The sequence below is a fragment of the Pygocentrus nattereri genome, chromosome 19 (assembly GCF_015220715.1).
Source record: "Pygocentrus nattereri isolate fPygNat1 chromosome 19, fPygNat1.pri, whole genome shotgun sequence".
NCBI lineage: Eukaryota > Metazoa > Chordata > Actinopteri > Characiformes > Serrasalmidae > Pygocentrus > Pygocentrus nattereri.
The window spans coordinates 38,536,416-38,563,870 of record NC_051229.1 but is presented as its reverse complement, the minus strand read 5'-3'; the positions used below and the strand labels follow the sequence as shown (position 1 = coordinate 38,563,870).

The window sequence follows — 27,455 nt, the reverse complement described above, 5'->3', positions numbered from 1 at the left end:
GGCCTGCTAACCAGCAGAGGGCGCCCGCGAGCGAGTCCTGAATGGAGCTCAACGGCTAAAAACGAACAGTTAAAATAGTTTCTAATCGCTCGGCCAGAACTTTCCTTTAGTTTTAGACAGTGGAAGGATGAGTTTCAGTAAAACAGCGGAGAAAACTCACCTGTATGTTTCCTTTATTCTACAGCAAACGGGTTTCGGGCAGCAGGAGGCGGGCTTTACTGCTAGAGCAGGATGATTGATGGGCGAGCGGAGCAGCTCATTGGCTGTTCGTGCTAACTGACGTCATGACCGCACATGAGGCGCCGTTTCAAACTCCTATAGCTCGAGTTTGTGCTGTTCAGGAAATGATTGAATTCTTTTACATTAAAATGTTTCAGCATTTATAAACTGTGATTTTGCTCAAACGCTCCATATCAACACATTAATTTTGGACTTGCTCGGGAGCGCCCTCTAGTGTCTGAGAAAACCGGAGGACATTGACCCGGCCTGACTTCAGTGAAAGCAGAGGAGGGTAAAGTTCAGCAACACTGAAAACGACTAACAAAGCATTTGACGATACGTTTCCTGAGTGGGCGGGGCATAAACCACGCGTGTCCACCCACCCCAGCTGTAGCCCCGCCTCATCGCCTGTTGGGAACATGGCGGCGGCGAGGAGACACAGACTCGTGGCGGCTTCACAGCCTGGATTTTTGCCCTTAAAGGCGGACCTGGACGGCAGCGGACAGACCACTGGACGCAGAAAGCGCGTCAACAAAAATAAGAAGAAGAACTGGAACAAATACAGCGACATTCAGGATGTGGAGGAGTTTCTGGACGACGTGAGACTCCAGGAGAGGGCAGCGGGGTGAGCAGCTCTCTCCCTCTCAGCTGAGCTCGACAGGCGGACTTATGGTGTTATTTTAATGATACAGTCAAAAATATGGACACAGTTTGAGTTAAAGTGTTTAAACAGCCGTTAAAGCCCCCCAAAGCGTGAATATGCGCGGTTTGTGCCACGTGCTTCACAGGGATGCTGGTCACGTGGCTTTAGGCTGTGTCTCAATATGCCCTACGTAGTGCACTACGTGAGTTACGAGTTGTTTGCCACCCAGATCGTGCGCTGTATGTCCTTTAGGGAATTATGCACACGTGGCTGAATCTCAGGCGGTTGTAGAAACATCCTGCACTGTTTGGGTGCGAAGGACGTTTTTAAAGGCCTACCTAAAGCCTTTAAAAGCCTCCTTAGTGGTAGTGCCCTACTTAGGGAGCAGAGAGTGATTTGGGGTGGAGCCCGTGTAACAAGCGAACAACGTTGTTGTTAATTTACTTTTTTTTATTGGGGTTGTTTCTGTTCCTTTCATATTTCTTATTCGACTATATTTCATTTAGCATTTGTTTGAATCTAATCTTAAGCATTTTGTATTGAATTATATCTATGAAAAATGCTATACAGAGCTAATACTATTATTACTATTACTACTAATGATGATTGATAATAATGATGTCTGGAAGAACTGGAAGCTGTAATCTTTAATGTTGTTCTGCACTCCTTTCCTCAGAGGGCTGATAGCTGACAAACCAGACGACAGCCTCTTCTTTGTAGATACTGGGAACCAGAAGAGCGTTCCTGAGCCCGGTAAGCGTCCAGAATAACTCTGATGTGCTCTTTGCCGTGATTTCCGGCCTCTCTCTAACTGGCTGCCTTCTCTGATCTTCTGTTTGTAGGTGGTGTTGGAAAGAAGGGCAGAAACTCAAAGCCACTCCGGATAGATTTAATTCTACAGCCAGATTCTCGTATTGCACCACCTAAAGAGTAAAGCAGCTTTCATGCCTTACCTTTCACTGTAAACCACTTTATTAGCGAATTATATTAAAGCTGATTTACTTTAATTTTCCAAAATCCTCATATAGTTGAGTGTGTGAAGTGTAAACAGAGTGATTCCGAGTGGTTTGGTGTGAAATGGTTCAGATGTATTTACAGTGGTGGTGATAGGAACCAGGGGTCACCATGACTACAACACAGATATAGACCTGTTTATTTACCATCCAGAACCTCAATGAGTCTGATTGTTTATAAGGAATGTTAGTGAAATTAGTAAATTAGTGGGGGAAAGTGAATTTAAAAAAAAGCTATTTTGCCTCACAACACCCTGTATCTCTCTACTGTGAATGGAGTTTAAGGCCAAAATCTTCTGAAATCTTCATAAAACAGCGTCTCAGGCATCAGGCAGTGAATTCATAACCATTTCATGTAGAAACTTTGTGAGGGAGCTTTTAATGGTGGATGTCTGGTTCCTATCACCACCACTGTGAACAGTTCTGACTCGGTAAGTTTCTCTAGAACACAGCGTTTCACACCAAACTGCTCTGAATTACTTCATGTTGGCCACTTAATTATGCAGACATTTTGGGAAATCCTTCTATATGTCTATAGAGAACAGTCCTGCCCTGTGAGGAGACCATCCTTGCGCTCCCAGTATTTCCTTGGGAATGTGAAGACAACCTTTTGGGACCTGGAGGACTGTTGTGTGAACGGTTCTTCAGGATCTGAGGGCGATGGATGCTGTTCTGTTTAGCTGTTTGGTTACTCTTGTGTGTTCTAGGACAGCCTGTGTTCCTGCTGCTGTTTAATGTCCGAGTGTGTAATCATTTGTGATAAGTAACATTACGTTATACCTTCAGCATATAAAGGACACAGAACAACTGCATTGTTTCAATACAAAGAGCATAATTAGTCCTGTTTAATTAGATTAAGTTGCTGATGTGGCAAAAAGAAAGTTTGTGGCATAATTTGTCAAAATGATAAATACACTATATTTCCAGAAGTATTCGCTCGTCTGGCTTCACACGCATGTGAACTTGAGTGACATCCCATTCTTAATCCATAGGGTTTAATATGATGTCGTCCCACCCTTTGCAGCTATAACAGCTTCTCGGAAGGCTTTCCACAAGGGTTAGGAGTGTTTATGGGAATTTCTGACCGTTCTTCCAGAAGCACATTTGTGAGGTCAGACACTGATGTTGGAAGAGAAGGTCTGGCTCACAGTCTCTGCTCTAATTCGGGTGTTTTATCGGGTTGAGGTCAGGACTCCCACTTACAGTTGACTGTGGAATATTTAGTAGTGAGGAAATTTCACGACTGGACTTGCTGCACAGGTGGCGTCCGATCACGGCACCACGCTGGAATTCTCTGAGCTCCTGAGAGCGACCCATTCTTTCACTAATGTCTGTAGAAGCAGTCTGCAGGCCTAGGGGCTCGGCTTTATACACCTGTGGCCACGGAAGTGACTGGAACACCTGAGTTCAGTGATTTGAATGGGTGACTGAATACTTTTGGAAATATAGTGTATTTTTTTTTTTCTTTTTAGTAATTATTTAAATATGGCAATATTTTCTCTTCCAACTTATCCAGCCTCTCTAAACTGAATGAGAAAATATAGAAAACTGAATTCTCCTTGGAAGTGCCCCTTTGTCAGAGCGGGCTTGTAGAGGACGCTGTCTTGTGTGTTTTGTTTTGGTCCGACTTTAAATCCTTTGTTCTCTCCTCTGTCCTGCGTAGTGTTTTGGCCCACCAGCGTCCCAATGCCAAGAAGGAGCGTCGCATTGCCCAGAAGGCAGAGAAGCTGGCTGCCATGGGTGTGTTGCCACGGCGACAGAAGCTTCTCCGCAGACCTCCAGCAGCACCATCCGTTAAGGAGAAGCCTGTAACCAGCAAAGACCCGGAGAGGAACTTCTACGACCTCTGGAGTGCAGGCGGTGAGTACAGTGGGCCTTCCTTATCTGTCCTTCTAAAAGACGGTTCTTTAGTAACCATGAGTTCTACAGAGAACCATTTCATGCTTAAATGGTTCTTTACATGGTGAAATTATTCTTCAGGTTGATGTAGAACGTGTATATTTTTGCAAATGGTGCATCGTAGCACCAAAAGCGTTCTGCTATAGTTATGTCATATTTATGCACTGCAGAGGAACCATATAGACCTCAATCAGTGTGCAGAACTATTTCACCATGGAACCATTTAAGCATACTAATTGTTCTAATAGAAAACTCATTATCTTTACTAAAGAATCTATGAACCTGTGACCCTGTGAGTCTTCAGGTTCTTCATTTTTATTTATTTCTGTTTGCAAATGACCTTAAACGTTCTGCCACACATCCGTTTGGGAAGAACAGTCCTGCCCTGTGAGGAGATCATCCTTGCGCTCCCAGTATTTCTTTGGGAATGTGATGACAACCTTTTGGGACCTGGAGGATTGTTGTGTGAACGGTTCTTCAGGATCTGAGGGCGATGGATGCTGTTCTGTTTAGCTGTTTGGTTCTGGGTCGGCTCGTGTCACGCTCCTCTTTCCTGCTGCTGTTTTTGAGCCTGCACTGTGGACGGCCTGACTGCTGGATAATTTGGGGGTTTTGAACTGGGGACGCACAGTCTGATCTGATCTGCAGGGTTTTTTTTTTGCTCGAAGCAGAAAATCGTCATCAGTTGTGGCATAATTTTTGTTTTATAAAGGTATAAAGTTTGTTTTAATAGGCATCCTAAAATTAAATAGGCAATTTAAAGTTGAAAATAAAAAAATTGGCCTGTAGTACATGAAAAGGTACACAGTATTTGGCAGTTTGGCCCATTTAAGAGCAAATAATATTGTAAATATTGCAGGGTGGCCTAACGAAATATGCTGAAAATGTGCTGGTGTGCTTCAGGTGTTAATGTAGCCCACACAATGTGAGCATCAGGGGGAAAAATAGCCAAAAATCTGCCAATTTGACTGAAAAATAAATGCAATTGAGATCAGGGGGTAAAAGCATTTGAGATCAGTCTGATTTCAAAAGTAATCAATAAAAATCCGTTTATGCCAAACAGTTTTTATTGTAATAAACAATAGAAAAAATCAAGATCAGTTTTCTTTTCAACTCAGTTTCTGAAAAGATGTTTAAACCTCTAACTTTTGCTGGTCTGTATTTGCATCTCTTATAAACACTTTGTAATACACCCTCCTGGCATCACAGAGCCGAAGCTGAGCTTTAACAGCATCTGTGTGTTTCAGGTCCTGAGACGGCAGATCTCTACTACCTCGAACAGACCAAGAAGAAGCTGGTTAAGGTGAGAGTGATGGTCGCTGTCAGAGTCGACTCTGGCTCCTGAGTTATTTTACCCCAATAAAACCACGAGCGACGTCATCTGTAAAACTGTGTTCTCCTGCAGAGACCAGAGAAGCTGAATGAGAAGCCTTCAGTTCTCCCTGCTGTTGAAGTCATTGCTCCAGGCGGCTCCTACAATCCTGACTTCTTTTCTCACCAGGTAAATGCTGCCACCTTCCTTACAGGCCACCATGAAGCAAAAACTAAAATATTGCACAGATTTAAAGTGAATTAGGTGGCTAAAAAGCTCAGAGAAGCACTTCTGAAGTGAGGAAAGAGGAAAATCTCGTTTCTGTTGTTTAATTTTTGGCTGTTTCTACAGCACAAAGAGAAAACGCGCTGACTAACAACACAGCTCAGGAAACGTCCCTCAGTCTGCAGCTTCTTCTGTCTGATGACAGTCTAATCACAGCTGAGCGTTTTTCTTTGAGAGCCTTTTCATTTCAGGGACCTTCGGTCATGTTTTGTGGTTAAACACCTGATCAGTCACACGACTGTTATTCTCATAGGTTTCATTTATTCAGCAGATGCGTTTTTATTATAATTGATTTAAAAATGTATTGGTTTCTTTTCATATTAGCAAAGAATGTTTTTTAAGCCAGCATGCACCATTTTTATATGCGTTTGGTTTATTTTTAACTGTTTGCTGATACATGAAGAAACCGAGAGACTTGGATCAGTATTACAGAGAAATATCACGTTTATTTGATCCAGGCCCTTTGGGAAATGCAGGAATGCAAGATCAGTAGGTGTTAAACATTTTGTTTAGGCTTGCGTATTCCTGGAAGTATTGTGGCTAATTCTGTTGTTGTTTATTTTTATTAATGTGTTTAATGTGCATGTTTGTGCTCCTAGGCTTTGCTGCTGGAGGCTCATGAGGTTGAGGTGCAGAAACTGAAGGCAGAAGAGCGACTGCAGCGAAAACTAGCAATAAATAAGGCAGATGTTGCTACTGAGGTACAGTATTAATCAACCAATATCGCCAATATTCACTATATCTTTAGAAAGTGTCCAGTCAGAGGCTGTATTTGTTCAGCACTTACATTTTTACCATAGCAAACTTTTGCTACATCCTCGGATGAACTACGTTTTGTGGCTGATATTAGGGGTGGGCAATATGGCAAAAATATATTGTGATCCTGAGAGAAGTGTGTGTGTGTGTATGTATATATATATATTAAAAACAAACTTTGCTATTCATTTATTCACCTCATGCTGTACAGCATTAAAAAAAGAAAGCATAATTATTTCCATTTAATCAAGCGCATTTTATCAGTGTTCTTGAAGTACTAACGCTTTCCACAAGGTGCTCAGGAAAGCTTATCGTCTATTACAATAGCAAAATTTATCACGATAATGATAAAACGGCACTGCCCACCACTTGCTGATGCTGATTATAAGGGACTTAAATGTTTGCTTATATAATTTTATTTGTATGTTTAAACATCTTTTACCTGCTGACGTCAGGTCTCAGTGTTCATGCTTCTTAAAATCAAATAAACAGAAGAAAATTGGCCTCTTAAGCTCCTTGAGACCACCAGTGTACAAAACACACTTCGTCATAGCTTTTATATTTCATAAGCTACATTCAGAAGGTGGGTGTCGTATGAGGCTGTAACTCTTCTTTGTTTCCGTGCAGATGAGCACGTTTAAAGAACAGATTGAAGGGCTGGTGGAGGAAGAGGAGGAGCCAAATCCAGAGGCGGAGCAGGTGGCAGATGCCGTCGACGAAAGTGTCGGTTCTGCGGCACAGCGGGAGAAGAAAACCGAGAAGCAGAGGAAGAAGGAGAAAGCGGAACGGATGAAGGTAACAAGGCAAAAAGAGCCCACAGACAACGTCTATCCATCATCCCTTAATCTGAATGTCGTGTTTGTGGTCATTCCTGTAACAGGAGCTGCAGAAGAAGGCGGAGCGAAAGATGATTGACAGCCGGCAGCAACTTTTCAAGCTGCGCTCCATCAGTGCAGATGTGAAGGAGATGGCGCAGAGGACCAGAAGGAGACGGGTGCAGCGCAAAGCCCGGCAAGAGGCCCAGAAATCGCTGCCGCGCCGTCTGGGCAAGCTGAAGTCAGTACCCCAGTGCTCCTTCTCTTTAAAGGGGAACTCCACAGCTTTTCCAAAATTTTGGCGTAATTAAATGGTTAAGATGTTCTGGAGAAACTTACCATCAACGTTCCATATAAACTCAGAAGACTCATGTAGGTTCTCTGGTGGTTCTGGATAGTAAATAAAACGTCTATATTTGTGTTGTAGTCATGGTGACCCCTGGTTCCCATCACCACCACTGTAAAGACGTCTGAACCATTTCACACCAAACCCTCTGAATCTCTCTGTTGTGGAGGAAATTTAGAAAATTGTAGGAATTCCCCTTTTATATCCTTATTATAAAGTTTGCCAAATGATATTCACTTTTGATATAAATGAACATCAGGTGACTGGATCCTTTCTTCTGACCAAGGAGCTGTAGTGTTAATTGTGGTGTTTTAGGTGAAATGGACAACTTTAGATGGTGGCATCAAGCATAAAATAAGCTTTGTTATGAAATATTGTTGCAGCACAAAAACAGTTGCACTTGACACTTGCAGTGTCTCATATGAAGACATATCAGATGTATTCACTACATTTATGATTATCTTCATTTAGCTACCTTTTTTTCCCCCTTCACCCCCAGAGTCACCGACTGTGGCTGTGTTCTTCGTGTCCTCACCTGATTTTGTTATCTTTGCAGGTTTCAGGCCCCTGATCTGGACATACAGCTGAGTGATGAGATTCCAGGGTCCCTCCGAACACTGAAGGTCAGAGACATGTACACCTAACACTGAGTGTGGGAGGTACAACAATTAGAAGGTTGTAACTAGGAATGCATCAATATATGGAGCACAAGTATACACTCATCGGCCACTTTATTAGGTACAACACAAACAGCTAATCAGCCAATCACACGGCCGCAGCTCACTGCATTTAGGCGTGTAGAGGTGGTCAAGACGACTTGCTGAAGTGCAGACCGAGCATCAGAACAGGGAAGAACACCTTGTTGAAAGTATGCCATGAAGCATTAAGGCAGTTCTGAAGGCAAAAGGGGGCCCAACTGTTTTACTAGCAAGGTGTACCTAATAAAGTGACAGCTGAGTGTGTATTTTCTAGTAAAGTACATCTACTGAGTCTAAACATCTCTCCAACATGGGGTGGACAATATTAATAGTAATATTAATAAGAATATTGGATCACCCTGCATCAAGACTTTTTGTGATGCGCAATATGCACCTTGATGCAGAGAACCAGAGGGTTTACGGTGCCACCGTTTCATTTTAGCAGCATCTAATAGATAATGACTTTAATAGAGCAGTTTACAATCTATCGTTTTATTTATAATCTGTTTATAATATTTAAGATTCCTTATGGTGTGATTTTAGTAATGCTAATTTAAATGCTTTCTGTCGTGATACTGAATTTTATCTCAGTCCTCATAGGCAAAGGTTATAACAGGTATATTGGACATATAGACAGTATGTGCATAGTCAGATATTCAAGTGTATCATATATAGACAGAAATGTGCTGGTGAACTGCAGTGCAGTAAATGCAGAAGTACTAGTGCAAAAAGTGATGTAAACAGTGATCTGTATATAAAGTGTAGAGTGCAGGTAGAGAGTAGCAGCATAATGTTCAGGTAACATCTTAAATAAACAGTTACAGTATAAATATATATAAATATACTAGAAATAAGGCTTAGCCAGAGATGAGGTGCACAGCATACAGTCCTCTGAGCTGGTGGAGCTCAGTGTGTAGTGTGCTGGGTGGTCGGTAGTGAGCTGGTGGAGCTCAGCGTGTAGCGTGCTGGGTGGTCGGTAGTGAGCTGGTGGAGCTCAGTGTGTAGTGTGCTGGGTGGTCAGTAGTGAGCTGGTGGAGCTCAGTGTGTAGTGAGCTGGGTGGTCGGTAGTGAGCTGGTGGAGCTCAGTGTGTAGTGTGCTGGGTGGTCAGTAGTGAGCTGGTGGAGCTCAGCGTGTAGCGTGCTGGGTGGTCGGTAGTGAGCTGGTGGAGCTCAGTGTGTAGTGTGCTGGGTGGTCGGTAGTGAGCTGGTGGAGCTCAGTGTGTAGTGTGCTGGGTGTTCAGTAGTGAGCTGGTGGAGCTCAGCGTGTAGCGTGCTGGGTGGTCGGTAGTGAGCTGGTGGAGCTCAGTGTGTAGTGAGCTGGTGGAGCTCAGCGTGTAGCGAGCTGGGTGGTCAGTAGTGAGCTGGTGGAGCTCAGCGTGTAGCGTGCTGGGTGGTCAGTAGTGAGCTGGTGGAGCTCAGTGTGTAGCGTGCTGGGTGGTCAGTAGTGAGCTGGTGGAGCTCAGTGTGTAGTGTGCTGGGTGGTTGGTAGTGAGCTGGTGGAGCTTGGCGTGTAGCGTGCTGGGTGGTCGGTAGTGAGCTGGTGGAGCTCGGCGTGTAGCGTGCTGGGTGGTCGGTAGTGAGCTGGTGGAGCTCGGCGTGTAGCGTGCTGGGTGGTCGGTAGTGAGCTGGTGTAGCTCGGCGTGTAGCGTGCTGGGTGGTCGGTAGTGAGCTGGTGGAGCTCGGCGTGTAGCGTGCTGGGTGGTCGGTAGTGAGCTGGTGGAGCTCGGCGTGTAGCGTGCTGGGTGGTCGGTAGTGAGCTGGTGGAGCTCGGCGTGTAGCGTGCTGGGTGGTCGGTAGTGAGCTGGTGGAGCTCGGCGTGTAGCGTGCTGGGTGGTCCGTAGTGAGCTGGTGGAGCTCGGCGTGTAGCGTGCTGGGTGGTCCGTAGTGAGCTGGTGGAGCTCTGCGTGTAGCGTGCTGGGTGGTCCGTAGTGAGCTGGTGGAGATCAGTGTGTAGTGAGCTGGGTGGTCAGGCTGGTCAGTAACAGACTATAGTGCCGTTGTTAAGCTCAGGTCGATGCTGCCGGTGTGATCCGTTTGACAGCTCAGGGATAGAAACTGTTCTTGAACCTGGTGGTTCTGGCTCGGATATTCTGGTACCTCTTTCCGGATGGCAGAGGTTGGAACAAGGCGTGGCTGGGATGTGTGGGGTCCGCGGACGTGTTGGTGGCTTTCCTCTCACATCGCTTGTCATACATGTCCTCTATGGGTGGAAGGACAGCTGCGGTGATGTGCTGAGCAGTTTTGACCATCCTCTGCAGGGGGACATATATGCACGTCTGTATATACAAGATGGAAAATGTGATAAATTGAAGATTATATCCTCCTTTACACGCTGCTGTTTATACTCTGCTAATAAACTTGTTTTTTTGTTCTGCAGCCAGAGGGCAGCATCCTCAAAGACCGCTTTAAGAGTCTGCAGAAGAGGAACCTGATCGAGCCCAGAGAGAGAGCAAAGTGAGATTCCTTCATTTCTTATCAAAGCTGATCTCATTTTGCCTTGAATGCTCTTATTTTATTGTTCTTTATATTGATGCCGGTGCATGATGGCACATTTTCACTGTAATTTATTATTAGGGTTGGAGTTTCCTTATAAAATGATTTCTTCTCGTGTTGCTTTGCAGATTCAAGAGGAAACACAAGCTGAAATATGTGGAGAAGAGGGCCTTCAGAGAGATAAAGTGATCATGGCTCCAGCGCTGCCTTTTGTGTTTCAGGAGCTGATGTCAGAACAGTGGATAATGAATGAATGCTCAGTTGCCTTGTGGTGCATCATTTGGGGGAAACGGACTACAAATAAGAAAATCTCTCCTCCCTTCCAGGTTCCTCTCAGCATATTTCCTTAGATGTGAATCCTTGTATGTAAATATATTGCATATGAAGAGCCGGGAATAAATGTTCCTGTACTGCTTTTCAACTTAAAAGCCTGGGTTAAAACGGTAAAGCAGCGGCTGTAGAAGCCTGTCTGCTTTGATACTTTTCAGTAAAAGCTGCAGATTGTGGCTCCCCCCCCTCCTCCAAGCGTGGCTTAATGCAAGGCTCCTGCCTGCCAAACAGCCAGGCTTAACATCAGAGCCGAAAGGGCCCACCACAATACGTGAGGCGATTACAGTCTAATATTTAATACTGTATGTCAGGATTTGGACTCCCCTGGGAGTTGTTTCTGTGATTGTACTCACATTCTTTTGAAGAGTGATTTAAATATGTATACATTTCAGTCCCATTTGGATTCTTTTTTTTTTTTTGGTGTGCATTTCACAAATAATCTCCAGCATTCCCCCGCGACCCTGACGGAGAAGCGGCTTAGAAAGTGGATGGATGGATTTCACAAATAATGGCATATACACTCACTGGCTACTACACCTTCAGTTGCTTGTTAACACAAATAGCTGATCAGCCAATCACACGGCCGCAACTCACTGCATTTAGGCATGTAGAGGTGGTCAAGACAACTTGCTGAAGTGCAGACCGAGCATCAGAACGGGGAAGAAAGGGGATTTAAGGGGCTTTGAACGTGGCGTCGTTGTTGGTGCCAGACGGGCTGGTCTGAGTATTTCAGAAACTGCTGATCTGCTGGGATTTTCACACACAACCATCTCTAGGGTTCACAGAGAACGGTCCGAAAAAGAGGAAATATCCAGTGAGCGGTCAGTTGTGTGGATGAAAATGCCTTGTTGATGTGAGAGGTCAGAGGAGAACGGGCAGACTGGTTCCAGATGATAGAAAGGCAGCAGGAACTCAAATAACCAACCAGAATCTCTGAGGAACGTTTCCAACACCTTGTTGAAAGTCTGCCATGAAGAATTAAAGCAGTTCTGAAGGCAAAAGGGGGTCCAACCTTTTACTAGCAAGGTGTACCTAATAAAGTGGCCAGTGAGTGTATATGTGAGTCAGACTTTAAGCTGATGCTGATTTTAAGGGGCAAAAACTGATGACCAGTAGTTTTCCCAGATGTAATTTGAGGTTTTAATATTAGACTGCACTAGTTTTAGCTCCACCGTGCTTTACTGACTGATGTGGTTCAGTTGGAGGTGGTGCTGCCCACTTTTGTTTACGGTTTTGGTTTCTGCTCATTTTTGGTTGAAGTCCATTAGCAACACCCTATTAACCGTATGGGGATCCATAGCAATCAACTAGCAACACCCAAGCAACCAGTCATGACACCACAACAACTATTTAACACCTTTGCAACCAAATAAAATATCGTAGTAACTGGCAACACCCTAGCAACTGCCTGGGAAGTGCTTAAGCTGCAAAATCTGTCTGCATTTTCTTCAGGAAATGCATTTTTCTATTTTATTCATCAGTTCTGTGCTTCTTAGATAATGTTTTTCTTATGTGAAAGGTTAGACACCTTAGCAACAACCTGGGATGTACCTTAACATTACCATAGCAACAGTTAGCAACATCCTAGCAACCATTTTGGATACCTTAGAAACACCTTGCACCGCCTAAAAAACCCTAGCAATCACCTGGAATAACAGCAATCTTAAAAGATATTACAACAGCGGTTTGCAACCACCTGAGACCATGGTTAGCAACCATGTTGGATACTTTAGCAGAATCTAGGCACCACCTACAAAACCCTAGCAATCATAAAAGATATAGCAATGGTTAGCAACACCCGAGCAACCTCCTGAGAAACTATAGCAACCATTTTGGATACCTTAGAAGCACCTTGCACTGCCTACAAAACCCTAGCCATCACCTGGAATACCATAGTGTGTTGCTAACCGGTTGCTATGGCATCTGTTCGGATTGCTATGGCATTCCAGGTGAGTGCTAGGGTTTTGTAGGTGGTGCCTAGGTGCTGCTAAGATATCCAACATGCTTGCTGTAGTGTTGCTACCAGAGCTATGGTTCGCTGCACCCTAGTAACCACGTTGGATGCCTTAGCAGCACCTTGGCACCACTTACAAACTGATTTATGGTTGACTGTTTACAGTTTCACGTCATCACTGGGAGATCGCCAGTCTGAGTCCTAATGTCACGTCCAAGAAAAATAGTGATTATGATCATTACCAGTAATATATCACTGGAGCCATAACACAAAGCAGAGGAACATGCAAGGTCTAAAATACAGTGAGACCATCATCCTGTCAAAGCTGTAGCCCCGCCCCCTCCTCTCACCACCTCATTGCACCTAGAGATCAATATTCAATTATCTGGCAGAGTAGTGGCGGAGGTGAACGCGCTCCATCTGGAGCTGCATGTGACAGATGCCATCGAGGAAATGACCTGATGCGTCCTCACTTATATGTATATGCATATTCCTGCATCTTCGTAAGGTACGGTAACAAAAACAGCCTGTTTAATCATAAACGATAAAGTTTTAAAAATATGGATTATGGCTGCTTTTGGTACATAAACCCACACAAATGTCACATGTTGCCATGGAAAAAATAAACACCCAAAACGGCAGGTTATGGGCCCTTTGCACTTTTGGCTACTGGCCTCCACTGCCAATCACGCAGCATGAAGAAGGGGGTTTTCTTCAAGTAAGAAATTGGAAATTGATTCCAAGCCATTAGCTTAAGCGGTAATTACCTTTGCGCGTGTGTGAGCGCCCTGCAGCCCATTCCCCATGGCGACAGTGAGAGTAGGCAAAGCTGATTATCATGTAATCGGGGGGATTTAATCTTTTACCTAAAGAGTGTCCCTCACCCACCCACTGTCCACCGCAGATTCCAGCCGTCTGCTAATCCAAGTCTCTTACTACGCTGTCAGAAATATCTCCCTTCTTTATTCAGCTTTTCAGATTTGATGGCTTAAGATAAACAATGCTTGTCGAACAGTGAACAGAGTTACACCACATGCACCAATCAGCCATAGCATGGTACTTCTACATTCACTGTCCATCTTATCAGCTCCACTGACCGTATAGCTGCACTCTGTAGTTCTACAGTTACAGACTGTAGTCCATCTGTTTCTCTGATACTTTACCCTGATCCTCAATGGTCAGGACCACCATAGACCAGGTAGCATTTGGGTGGTGGGTCGTTCTCGGCATTGCAGTGACACTGACGTGGTGGTGGTGTGTTAGTGTGTGTTGCGCTGGTATGCGTGGATCAGACACAGCAGTGCTATAGATGAATCCTTTCAAAAAGGTTCTATATAGAGGTACACACAACACGTTCTCTATCAATCGGAAGAACCATTTCACCATGCAAACCGTCATGAAGGCCTGCCTCGGTTGTTGTTACCATTCTTCTCTCAGTATTTATATTAACTATAAAACACTGCAATTAAGGTGAGGGAATCAGCCTTGTGACCAGAAGGTCACCGGTTCAAGTCCCTAAGCTGACAGTACATGACTGAGGTGCCCTTGAGCAAGACACCTAACCCCCAACTGCTCCCTGGGCACTGTGGATAGGGCTGCCCACTGCTCTGAGCATGTGTGCTCACTGCCCCCTAGTGTATGTTCACTAGTGTGCATGTATGTGTTTGCTTCACTGCAAGGATGGCTTAAATGCAGAGGTGTAATTCCTCTGTGTGCAAAACACATTTGGCTGATTTGCAGCCAGGTTTCCACTTTGTTTGAAGAATGTGTGACTCTGAGCCATGTCTGGGCAATAGATAAAACAAATTAGCATGATATTTCCTTACAAAAATGCTATTAAAACAATCAGAATTGATTATATTGATAGCAAATGTGATCATCTCTGCATCATACATGAAGCCCTGGCCTGTAGAAGAAAAGAGAGATCCACCTCCGCCAGGTGCTCGGCCCTGATTGGTCAAGAATGCAGCCAGCCCTGGAGCAGGTTAGTCCTGCTGTATTACTTGCCATGCTGCTGTAGCCTATTAAAAAGTGGTCCACCAGTATGACACAGAAAATCCAAAGTGTGAAATAAGAAGGTTTAACCGCACGCTACCCAGCACCATCTCATAATTCTGCCTGAAGAAACGAGCAGGCCATGAGGAGGCCGTTTGCTCCGGGCTCTGACGGTGACGGTCAGCGCTGGCGTCGCACTGGATGATGAACAGGCATGAGTAATGTACACAAACTGCATTCCGTGTGACTCCCATCTCCTTTCGACTCGCTCTAATTCCAGCTAGGAGCATGCTTGTGAAAGCTGTGATGCACTGAAACAATAGCTCTAAATCTCCAGCCATCAGGATGTTCCGCTATCTCTATACAGCACATCATTCCATACGCTGGGCTGCGTTCCAACTGTACACTAAACATACATACTGTTAGATGCTCTGTATGTGTTCTGTGTGACATCTGAAGTGAAGCGGTTGAATACCAGCCGGAGCTCATGATTCTTAGAGCTACACTCTGCTTGATAGGGTGAGGAGCTTGGTCATCCGGGAGGAGCTCGGAGTAGAGCCACTACTCCTCCGCATTGAGAGGAGCCAGCTGAGGTGGTTCGGGCATCTGATCAGGATGCCCCCTCAAAGCCTCTCGGCGTGGGTGTACCAGGCACAGCCCTGGTAAGACCCTTGGGTCGTCCTAGGACCCGCTAGAGGGATTACATCTCCAAGTTGGCCTGGGAGCAGCTTGGGGTCCCCGGGAATGAGCTGGAAGAAGTTGTGCGGGACAGAATCTGGGATTCTATTCTCTCCCGACTGCTCCCGGTCGCGACCCTATCTGGACTAAGCGGGTAACGATGATGATGACGATGATGATTAAACACAAACTAGCCCTCAGTGCTGAGTGGATCAACAATGACTCTTCTTTCTGTAAAAGACTGTCTGCACGTTTAAACACTAAACTTCAACATTTAAAGAAATGAGCTTACAGGGCTGTGAAAAAGTATTGACCCCCTTCCCAATTACTTCTATTTTTTGTATATTTGTCAAGCTTGGATGCTTCAGATCATCAAACTACTCTAAATATTAGACAAATGTGACCTAAATAAACAAAAATACTGTTTTTAAATGATGATTTAATTTATTGAAGGAAAAATGCTGATCGGCCCTTCCTGGCCCTGTGTGAAAAAGTAATTGCCCCCTTAGCTACTAAACCAACCAAACAAATTCAACTGACTATTAGGTTCAGTTTCACTGACCACACCCAGTCATGATCACTGCCAGACCTGCTGAATCAAAACATAACTTAAATAGAACCTGTTTGGCAACGGGAAGCAGGCTAGAAGGTCTCAAAAAGCAGCACATGATGCCCCGTTCTAAAGAGATTCAAATATAGACGCAAAACAAAGTCACTGAGATCTACTGGTCTGGAAAAGGGGTACACAGTCATTGCTAAGGCTCTGGGACTCCAGTGAACCAAGGTGAGAGCCATTATCCACACAAATGGAGAAAACTTGGAAAAGTGGTAAACCTTCCCAGGAGTGGCCAGCCTACCAAAATTTCACCAAGGGTGCATCGACAACTCATCCAGGTGGTCACAAAAGAACCCAGACTAACGTCTAAAAAACTTCAAGCCTCATACGCCTTAGTTAAGTTCAATGTACACAATTACACAATAACACTGGGGAACAAATGGCATCCATGGCAGAGTTGCAAGGTGCAAACCACTACTGACCAAAAAGAACACGAAGGTTTGTCTCACCTTTGCTAAAGAACATCCAAGAGACCTCTAGACTTTTTCATTAGTATTCTGTGCACTAATGAGTCAAAGATGGAACTTTGTGGAAGACATGGGTCATGTTACATCTGGACTAAAGTTAACACCACATCAGACCATAAGAACATCATACCAACAGTGAAACATGGTGGTGGTAGTGTGATGGTCTAGAGCTGCTTTGCTTCTGCAGGACCTGGATAACTGATCATAATTGATAGAACTATGAATTCCACTTTCTATCACAAAATGCTACAGGAGAATGTCTGCCCGTCATGTTCATGACCTAAAGCTCAAGTGCAGCTGGGTTATTCAGCAGGACAATGATCTGAAGCACTCAAGTCCTGACCTGAATCCATTGAGATACTGTGGCAAGACCTCAAACAGACAGTTCATGCTCGAAAACCCTCCAATGTAGCCAAATTAAAACAATTCTGCAAAGTAGAATGGGACAAAACTCCTCCACAGCAATGTAAAAGACAACATGCTGGCAAATGTAAGTTGTTGATATAGGTTTTGAATAAATCTTTATCTTCAACAAGTGGAATGATCAATTAAAATTGGTTGATCTGAAACAGGTGAAAAATTAGCAAAAATAGAAGAACCAAATACTTTTACACAGCACTGTACTTTATTAATGAAATGTTGTGTTGTTAAGATAATTAAAAGCTTAATACTTTAATTTTATTTACCCAGGAGTTTACATACAGTACTCCAAAGCATCTAATGCTACATTCATATGGTTGGGTTGAAAACGTGGGTCACTCTCCAAGGGTTCTTTAGTAAAGACAACAGTTCTCTAACACTCAAAGAATGATTTGCATGCTTAAATGGTTCCTTAGATTGGCTAAAACCTTGGCACATGTATATATACATGCATTCCTACCCTCACTCACTCAGACACACACACACAGTCATACCTGTAAATCTTACAGTGTGCAAAGTATGGGTCTAAAGTTTATATACTGTAAACATTCTATATTTCTTTGTACAATTGGGACACAGCATCTGCATTTCTTCAGGCATCAAGGGTATTAATAATGACTTTGTGCTACAGTAACAGCCTTTCCTCGTCTGGCAAGGCACATTGCTGTGAGGTTCTGATTGAGCATTAGTGAGGTCAGGTACTGGTCAGTTCTGGGTCACTCCAATTCATCCCAAAGGTACTGGATGGAGCTCCATCACCCCAGAGAACACAGCTCCACTGCTTCACAGCCCAATGCTGGGAGCTTTATACCCCTCTAGCCCACACTTGGCATTGGGCATGGTGACCATATGCTCATATGACCTCAGGTTGCTCCAGAGTATTGGTCAGTGCTTTTTCTATTGGTCAGTGCTTTTCTATGGAGATTATGCAGGCCGTGTGAGCAACAAGTGACCTTAAAGTAGTTGAAGGCACTCAGTAGAAGGACTAGACTCCTCTGTCCGTGTTTGGCTCTGTGTACCTGTGCAGGGTGATTGTGTACACATGCGCTGTCTCTAGTGCGGCCCTGCTTGGAAAATTATGGACTTATTTGCAGTCTAGAAGATAACAGTGGAGCCATCCCGGACGGGATAAAAGGCACAAATGGTGAAATCCATCACCAGCGATGTGATAACACAGCACAAGCTTCTCCAGGACCACACGGTGCTCAAAAACAGAACCACAAAGATAGAAGGCAGATAGGAGATGAGAGCAGGACAGGAGATGAAAAAGGACGGAGAGCTTTAGATGGTGTTTGGATGAGAGGAGCGGGGAAGAGAGGGGAGGGGATAAACCGAGAGATGGAGGGAGGTGTAGAGCAGCGATTCCTCTCGCTTAATCCTCTGTACACATGCATGAGATAGAGAGAGAGAGACAGGTGGAAAAGATAAAAGCAGATGTCCATCTTCATGATGTGGTTGTAAATAAACTTCTATTGACAGAGTGCCACTCTGTGGGGGTTTAGAGACTGAGTAGTGTTGTCTATAATACAGCATTAGAATCAGCACCTCTCAAAATTCAGAAACCCTCTTTTTTTATAATTTCCAGTCAAAACAGTAAGTCGTTAATTTTTCAACATATAGTGGTGAGGAGATTAGGTCCAACTGTGTACCTCAAGAACAGCGATGAGAGCTTCATGGAATGGGTTTCCATGGCCAAACAGCTGCATCCAAGCTTTACATCACCAAGCGCAATGGAAAGCATGGAATGCAGTGGTGCAAAGCACCGCCACTGGACTCTAGAGCAGTGGAGACGAGTTCTCTGGAGTGACCAATCACGCTTCTCCGTCTGGTTTGACTGCATTGTGCCAAGTGTAAAGTTTGGTGGAGGTGGGATTATGGTGTGGGGTTGTTTTTCAGGAGTTGGGCTCGGCCCCTTAGTTCCAGTGATAGGAACTCTTAATGCTTCAGCGCCAAGAGATTTTGGACAATTTCATGCTCCCAACTTTGTGGGAACAGTTTGGGGACGGCCCCTTCCTGCTCCAACATGACTGACCACCAGTGCAAAAAGTAGGCCTTCTCATCCAACATCAGTGCCTGACCTCACAAGGGTGCTTCTGGAAGAACGGTCAAAAATTCCCATAAACACTCCTAACCCTTGTGGAAAGCCTTCCCAGAAGAGTTGAAGCTGTTATAGCTGCAAAGGGTGAGCCGACATCATATTAAACCCTATGGATTAAGAATGGGATGTCACTCAAATTCATATGTGTGTGAAGACACATATGACAGACAAGTGACTACTGTTGGAATTATAGTGTATTTGTACCTTTTCACACCTAATGTTTTAAAATAGAACACTAAAATATAGACCAAATATATACCAAATATAGACTAAACAATCATAAAACATTACACATCAGTAAAATATGGAACATTGTTTCTGAATAACTACAGCTTTATCAGCTGTTAGTCAATTTCATCAATATGCTTATATAAAACCAAAATACCGACATCTGAAAGATACTAATAATGACAGCAGTTTAGCCCCGCCCACTCAGCCTACAGTAATTTAACCCCACCCGTTCTTCCTACAGCAGTTTAGCCCCAGCCATGCATCTTACAGCAGTTAAGCCCCGCCCATTCAGCCTATAGCAGTTAAGCCCTGTCCATTCAGCTTATAGCAGTTTAATCCCACCCACTTATACTACAGCAGACAACTCAGCGCTGTGGGTCTGAAAGAATGTGTAGCTGATCAAGAAGAATCTCATTGAGAAAAGGAGACGGACACATCAAAGAAGCTGAATGATGTACTGACCACTGAAGAGGAAGAGAGAATGAAGGATGAGAGAGAAAGAAAGACAAAGAAGGGAAGAGGTATAGAAGAGAAAGAAAGAGATAGAGAAAGTGAGACTAGGAGCTTCTCCGATGAACAATTCAAGCCTGGTTTTAACAGAGAGAGAGAGAGGGAGGGAGAGAGGAAGAGAGGGAGGGAGGGAGAGTGAGTAAAGACACAGTGACAGAAAGCGCGAGTGGAGTGGAGGAGAGAAGGAGGGGCAGAGTGTGAGAGAGAGAGTGGCTCGTAGTGACAGCGGGGTCAGAAGGAAGGAGGCAGAGAGAGAGTGAGAGAGAGAAAGAAGGAGAGAGGACACCCGGAGGGGAAAAAGAACAGGAAAGGGAAAAAAGCGGACAAAAGAGGATGATGGAGGGGAAGAAAAAAGGTGGGGGGTAAAGCTGAGGCTCTCCGGTTGCCAGGGCTGGACAGAGACGTGTGAAGACGGACAGGAGGAGGAGAAGTGTGGCTCAGGGTGAGAGAGAGAGAGAGAGAGAGAGAGAGAGAGAGAGAGGAATCGTGCAGATGTGTGTACAATGCATAATTGACAGTGTGCTGGCCGAGTCCTGAGCGCGGCTGACTGTGCTCTGCTGGTGCTGCCTGGTGAACGTGCCTGGAGGATTATAACAGATAAAGAAGAGAGGAGAACGGTGCGTGAAGAGAAAGGGAGGGAGCCAGGGGTCAGCATTTGAGTGGACAGCTGAATGGAGGGTCCGGAAGGGCCATAGAACGAGGGCAAGGTCAGCCTGTGGTCGCCTAGGTGAAGCGCTCGAGGAAAATCACGTGGAGGGGCATCCTGGGACAAGGCAGCACGAGACAGGGTCCGTTTCCCTCCACATCCCTCTCTTCCTTGTGGTTTCATCAGGATAGAAGAGCCGGCCAGGCTAAGGATTCAGAAGAACTGGCGAGGCTGAAGACTCAGAGGAACCAGCCAGGCTGAAGATTCAGAGGAACTGGCCAGGCTAAGGATGAGCATGATGAACACGGGCACATGTTCTCAATGCTGAAGAACTTGCGGTAGAGGCAGCCTCTCTTTCTCTTTCTCTCCCTGCCACTCCTGCTGCTGTCCCACCTCCAGGAAGAAGAGGAGAACCTCACGGGTCCTTTGAGTCAGTAACAGGTGCTTGGTGGATGCCTCCTGTGTCCAGCCATGGGGGAATGGACCATCCTGGAACGCCTCCTGGAGGCTGCTGTCCAGCAGCACTCTACTATGATAGGAAGGTAAGGAAGCCTCTCTGTATGTCTTTCAATTCCCAGATTCCCAGCAACGTAAAAGCTCCGGACCACCTGTTCCATTTAATCCCTGCAGAAGACATGCATATATAATACAAAAAAGGCTGGATTCCTTATTCAGAGCCCATATATGGGCCCACAGTGATTGATTAATCATACAAAATTCTGAATAATCCATCTTTAGTTCATCTTAAATATAATATTTAAAGATTGATAACAACAGTAAGTCTATGGTATGAGAGGTTAGGGTGGAATTCTGCTAGAACTTCATATGTGGAGAAATATTTCATAATATTTTGAAGAAGAAATGGTCAATTATAGAAAAATATGCACAATTTTTTATTATAATGTTTGACACAAGACTAAATAGCCAAGCACTATCCAAATTCACATGTAACACTGATAATGCTAAAACAGAGATAAAAAATAAATACATTTAATAAATCTGTTTTCTGGGGGTTTTTTTTTAGCATTATTTTTTCTCTTTGCTTGGTAAATTTCTCCAGAATCTCTACAAACCAAATTAATTGTGCTGAAATTCTGAACTAATCTGTGGAATGCCCTGTTTTAACAGCAGGTTTGGGCTTCACTGTTGCCTTTAAATGCTTGTTCTACTACTGAATGTGTTGTTTTCTGCATTATGAGGCTCTTTGAGCTCGGCACAGATCCATCAGTCTTCTGTCCATCAGCCTATATTAGGTAAAGCCAAAGTGTTGGGCCATCACCAGAATCTAACCTTTCAAAAAATGCAACACAGAGCAGCTGCGCTCACACAATAAGCATTTGTATTGTAGATTTCGGTCCATTATGGTGGCTTATGGCCGAGTGAGTGACTTCCTGGCTGATCGTATGTTGGTGGGGCTTTGAGTTAATCCTGCAGGCTGAGGGAAGCAAACATAGGCTTCCACGGGCTCAGCTCAAGCCTGGCGGACATTGCTCTAATGGCATGGAAGATAGAAAGACCTCATGTGACATAGGTGACTTCTCTTTTTTACCACTCGGATTTTTTCATATTTTGTAGCTAACTGCAGATTTTCTCTACAACTTCGCTACAGGCTTGAGTCAGTCACCGCAAAATATGAACCATAGAGCGCTGCTGTTACCTGGGCTGGTGGCGAGTGTGCAAGGCTGACCGAGCCGTGGACAGCTCGAGCAAATGGTCACACGCTGATCACCCCTTACTAGTAGGCTTAGTTCAGGGGTCGCAACCAAAATATTAAGAAGAGCCATTTTGTCCATTCAACAAAAATTAAACCATGACATTTTATGTCCATTTTACCATCATGGCTGTAAATATACACTCACTGGCCACTTTATTAGATACACCTTGCTAGTAAAAGGCTGGACCCCCTTTTGCCTTCAGAACTGCCTTAATTCTTCATGTCAGACTTTCAACAAGGTGTTGGAAACGTTCCTCAGAGATTCTGGTTGGTTATTTGAGTTCCTGCTGCCTTTCTATCATCTGGAACCAGTCTGCCCGTTCTCCTCTGACCTCTCACATCAACAAGGCATTTTCGTCCACACAACTGACCGCTCACTGGATGTTTCCTCTTTTTCGGACCGTTCTCTGTAAACCCTAGAGATGGTTGTTTGTGAAAATCCCAGCAGATCAGCAGTTTCTGAAATACTCAGACCAGCCCGTCTGGCACCAACAACCACGCCACGTTCAAAGCCCCTTAAATCCCCTTTCTTCCCCGTTCTGATGCTCGGTCTGCACTTCAGCAGGTCGTCTTGACCACCTCTACACGCCTAAATGCATTGAGTTGTGGCCGTGTGATTGGCTGATTATCTATTTGTGTTAACAAGCAACTGAACTGAACCTAATAAAGTGGCCAGTGAGTGTATGTCAGTATGTGCTGATGTGCTAAAAACAAAAAGCAGACTTACTTTGCTCTGCTTTAGTCTTTAAGTCAGCTGTAGCCACGTTTCTCGCATCTCAGTCAGGAAACTTTCCCATGAAAGTAGAGATGTCTTCTAAAGCGCCTCTCAACGTTGAGCATTGCCCGAGGCTGAAGCCACTTCTCATTCACCAGCTTCTTGTTTGAAATGACCCGTTCAACCTTAAATGGTGCCTGAGGTGCCAAAATGTACTGCTGCGCGATTTAAGGTGGAACGGAAGAATTCAAACGAGAAGCGACTTCATCTTCACGACTTTTTAGTGTCAGTTTCTCAATGCAGATTAAACGTATCAGGAAACCAGCTGAGTGATTATAAATGCATGTAAGTCTATTCGTCTCCAAATTATGGATGCACTACTGGAAGTGTAGGGGGCGATATGACTCCCACTGTCTTGTGCACCATTGTTGGAGCTTTGAATGATGAATCCATAATATTTCAAATAGTCTGCTAATCAGATTATAATCAAGTTGCAGATCTAGATGCTGCACCGTATGTTCTGGGGGGCATGTCCCTCCCACCTTTTGAAATGACATGAGACATTTTTGGGGGTCACAGGAGGGTTTTCCAAAAAAGTACATAGCTGGGATGTAACATGGGCGTTTGATTACAGATTAAAACTCTGATAAAATCCAAAATAGGTTGTTATTTTGTAGATTTATAGTCAATAATAAGACAACAGAACAAAGCGCTAACCTACCACTGAATCCTTTAACACTTCTTCACTGGAATATGATGTTAATTTACGCCAGAACGGTTACTAAAGTCCTTTCTTTCAACACAAACAAAAGAGCAGGCTGTCACTGCTGCCATCCATGGTGCAACTGATGACAACATGCACACCCACCGTGTAACGTCGCCCACCGGGTAACATCACTGCATTAGTCAAGGAATATAATATTAGAATCGATGGAAAACAGCAGAAGCGAAAACACGTGTTTATTTCTGAACTAGGATCTTCGTAGCGTAGACAAACAATGATCTTCACACTATCCACAGTCCTTTCAACCAGCCTCTGTGTCAATTCTGGATGCATAATAACAGAATCACAATAGAAAACAAACAACATGCTGCTTCCAACCTAGGATTCTCATGAAATTCTCATACAAGCACCGATCACCTCACTTTCCTTTGTCCACTCAACCACCCAGCCATCGTTAAAGCATAGATTCCCAGCAGGGGGCTTGCTCTCACCGTGGTCATGGCACTGATTTGAGAACCTTGGTTGTGCTCTGGGAGCATTGAAGTGGTCCACTAGCTGTACACAAGCTTTATAGGTTATGAATGATCCCACTGCAACAGCTCTCATTCACCAGCCCCCCTGCAGCCAGCACGGCTTACTCACACCTCACTGCATGCGGAAGAATTTATCTGCACTCTCCAACGTGTGAGAATGTGCATATCTACTGTAAAACAGGAATGACACGACGCTGAGACCATAGGGAGAACAGCGTTCGCTTCTCAGTACTAGAACGTGCTCTGTTTTATCTAACTGGTCTCCTGGATGAAGCAACATCTTCATTAATTTCAGAATTTTCTTCATAATTAAGTGTTTGAGATGTAGAGTGATTCAGGGCAGTTTGGTCTGAAATGGTTCAGATGTCTTTACAGTGGTGGTGATAGGAACCAGGGGTCACCATGACTACAACACAGATATAGACATTTTATTTACCATCCAGAACCACCAGAGAACCTACACGAGTCTTCTGAGTTTATATGGGATGTTGATGATGGAAAATAGTGAAAAGCTAGAATAATAAATTTTCTTTGGGGACTATTTTGCCTCACAACACCCTCCATATTATGTATCCCTCCACCATGAATGGATTTTACAACTAAAATCTTCTGAAAACTCTCATAAAACAGCGTCTCAGTTATCAGGCAGTGAATTCATAACCATTTCATGTAGGAACTTTCTGTGAGGGAGCTTTTAGAGGCAGATGTGGTTCCCATCACCACCACTGTGAACAGTTCTGCCTTTCTCTAAAGCTTAACATTTCACACCAAACCACTCTGATCGATTCTGTTTACATCTTACCCATTTGATTATGTAGATAATTTGGAAAAATCATTGGAGTTCCCCTTTAAAGCACCACCTTAGAAGGACTATGTTTGGTTCCCTAAAGAACCTGGACCATTTCAAATTTGAAGTACTTCCACATAAGTAGCTTCCATACCTTGGAAACTTGGGCCTCATTCACCAACCATTCTCAACCTCTTAAGCTCCTTGAGACCACCGGTGATTCCAAAACGCACTTCATCATATTCTTTACTTCATAACTTTCATATTTCACAAGCTACATTCAGAAGCTGGGCGTTGTATGAAGGTGTAACTCTTCTTTCCAGTCTAATAGACGGTGATGTCATTTTAAACCTTTATAATAAAAGAAGCTGAACTCAGTTTGTTTTTCTACTGAAAGTCGACCTGTTTTTTCCCCAAATCTGGGCTCTAAACTATAAACAGACGACGTCTCTTCAGTGATCTGCTCTGTAAAAATGACTTTTATAAAAAGGTGAGAACAGGTGAGAACAGTTCTGCACTTTAAGATCACGTCATGAATCTGACGCAGACTTTTTCTTAGCATATTTCTCAAGAACACACTTAACAACACACATATTGATTTTGGTGAATGAGGCCCCTTCATTTTAATCCAAATGAAGTACCCTTTACATGCTTTGTTGAAAATATGCATTCATATTCATAGGCCTGGTTCATATTCATGCACATTATTATTATGTCATGCCTTAGGAGTATGAGTCTCCGTGTGACTGCTCTATTTAGAGCAGGAATGAGTCAATGTGTTGCTCCAGGAGGACAATGAAGAACAGAATGGCCTTCATGCGCGAGAAAGGGAATTCTGCCTCTCCGCAGGGAGCATGATGATGCACCGCTTCCTGAAAAGTAGAGGAGAAATTAAATAAAACTTATATACAGTATCTCACAAAAGAGAGTACACACCTCATAATTCAGCAAATATTTTATTATATCTTTACATGAGACGAGACTATAGAAATAAACTTGGATATAAGTTAAAGTGGTCAGTGTGCAGCTTGTATAGCAGAGCAGATTCACTGTCCTCTGAAAAGAACAACACACAGACATTAATGTCTAAATAGCTGGCAACACAAGTGAGTCCACCTCACAGTGGACGTGTCCAGATTGGGCTCAAAGTGTCAATATTTAGTATGACCATCATTATTATCTAGCACTGCCTGAACCCTCTTGGGCCTGGAATTCACCAGAGCTGCACAGGCTGCTGCTGGAATCCTCTACCACTTCTCCATGATGACATCACGGAGCTGGTGGATGTTAGACACCTTGCGCTCCTCCTCCTTCTGCTTGAGGATGCCCCACAGGTGCTCAATTGGGTTTAGGTCTGGAGACATACTTGGCCAGTCCATCACCTTTACCTTCAGCCAGGCAGTGGTCATCTTGGAGGTGTGTTTGGGGTCGTTATCATATTGGAAACCTGCCATGCGGCACAGTTTCCGAAGTTTGCTTCAGAATGTCTCAGGACATATTGAAATTCATGTTTCCCTCAATGAACTGCAGCTCCCCAGTGGCGGCAGCTCCAGACCGTGATGCTACCACCACCATGCTTGTGACTTTAGGCAAGAGACAGTTGTCTTGGTACTCCTCACAAGGGCGCCACCACACATGCTGGACACCATCTGAGCCAAGTTTATCTTGGTCTCATCAGACATGGACATGGTTCCAGTAATCCATTTTCTTGGACTGCTTGTCTTCAGCAAACTGTTTGCGGGCTTTCTTGTGCGTCAGCTTCAGAAGAGGCTTCCTTCTGGAACGATGGCCATGCAGACTGAAATGATGCATTGTGCGGCGTAAGGTCTGAGCACTAACAAGCTGATCTCCCACTTCTTCAACCTCTGCAGCAATGCTGGCAGCGCTCATGTGTTTTCTTTTTTTTTTTTTTAAGCCAACCCCTGGATATGACGCTGAACATGTGGACTTTCTTTGGTCGACCCTGTTGAGGCCTGTTCTGAATGGACCCTGACCTGGAAAACCGCTGTATGACCTTGGCCACCATGCTATAGCTCAGTTTGTTAAAAAGTAGTTCTTTCTGCATAGATTGGTCTCATTTAGAGATGCAAGAGCATGTCTTAACCCCTAGAAGTCACAGATACCACCAGCAATGGCTGAAGCAAAAAAGCATGCTGTAGTTTTATATAATTTTTTAGGACTCACTGAAACAAGCCTTTCAATCCACACCACATTAGTGTTTATAAGTATAAGAAAAGACATGTTATTTTAATTTGAATATGATGATGTTGTCATATGAATGTAAAATAGCAGTGTATCTCACTGTGTAATTAAATATTTGAACAGTACAGGAGCATAAAAGTAACAACTCTCAAAGACAAACTTACTCGTTTTAATCAGCAAATTATTGATGTGTGACAAGGCAGGATTTTCTGCTGGCAGTGATGGATTTTTATGAAACAGATCATATGCAGTAGAAGCCGTATCGCCCCCTACACTTCCTGTAGTGTATTACAGTCTGTCAGAGCGACTGTGTTGATCATATGAACATTATAGAGCTTTTTAAATGAAGCAGTAGA

At 44.1% G+C, this 27,455-nt stretch overlaps 2 protein-coding genes across 2 annotated transcripts in view; both read left to right on the top strand.

Moving 5' to 3' along the window:
* The first annotated feature begins 572 nt into the window (after positions 1–572).
* Positions 573–11,206, top strand: nop53 (NOP53 ribosome biogenesis factor). Its single transcript, XM_017723518.2, has 12 exons — positions 573–844; positions 1,539–1,615; positions 1,705–1,792; positions 3,539–3,735; positions 5,022–5,077; positions 5,180–5,275; positions 5,971–6,072; positions 6,755–6,922; positions 7,008–7,183; positions 7,845–7,911; positions 10,364–10,440; positions 10,608–11,206. The coding sequence occupies exons 1-12, from the start codon at positions 639–641 to the stop codon at positions 10,666–10,668; spliced, it is 1,371 nt and encodes a 456-aa protein (XP_017579007.1). The 5' UTR covers positions 573–638; the 3' UTR covers positions 10,669–11,206.
* Positions 11,207–19,963: 8,757 nt separating this feature from the next.
* The window catches only part of LOC108443093 (gap junction delta-2 protein), a 40,195-nt gene continuing 32,703 nt past the window's right edge, over positions 19,964–27,455 (top strand). Inside the window, exon 1 of the mRNA XM_017723516.2 lies at positions 19,964–20,966. Coding sequence (XP_017579005.1) covers positions 20,896–20,966 — 71 coding nt within the window. The 5' untranslated portion in view covers positions 19,964–20,895. The remainder of the gene's footprint in view (positions 20,967–27,455) is intronic.

Coding starts and splice junctions, on each gene's coding strand:
- nop53 (XM_017723518.2), top strand. CDS start 639: ATGGCGGCGGCGAGGAGACACAGACTCGTGGCGGCTTCACAGCCTGGA. Junction 5,078..5,179: donor CCAAGAAGAAGCTGGTTAAG/GTGAGAGTGATG, acceptor GTTCTCCTGCAG/AGACCAGAGAAGCTGAATGA. Junction 7,184..7,844: donor CGCCGTCTGGGCAAGCTGAA/GTCAGTACCCCA, acceptor TTATCTTTGCAG/GTTTCAGGCCCCTGATCTGG.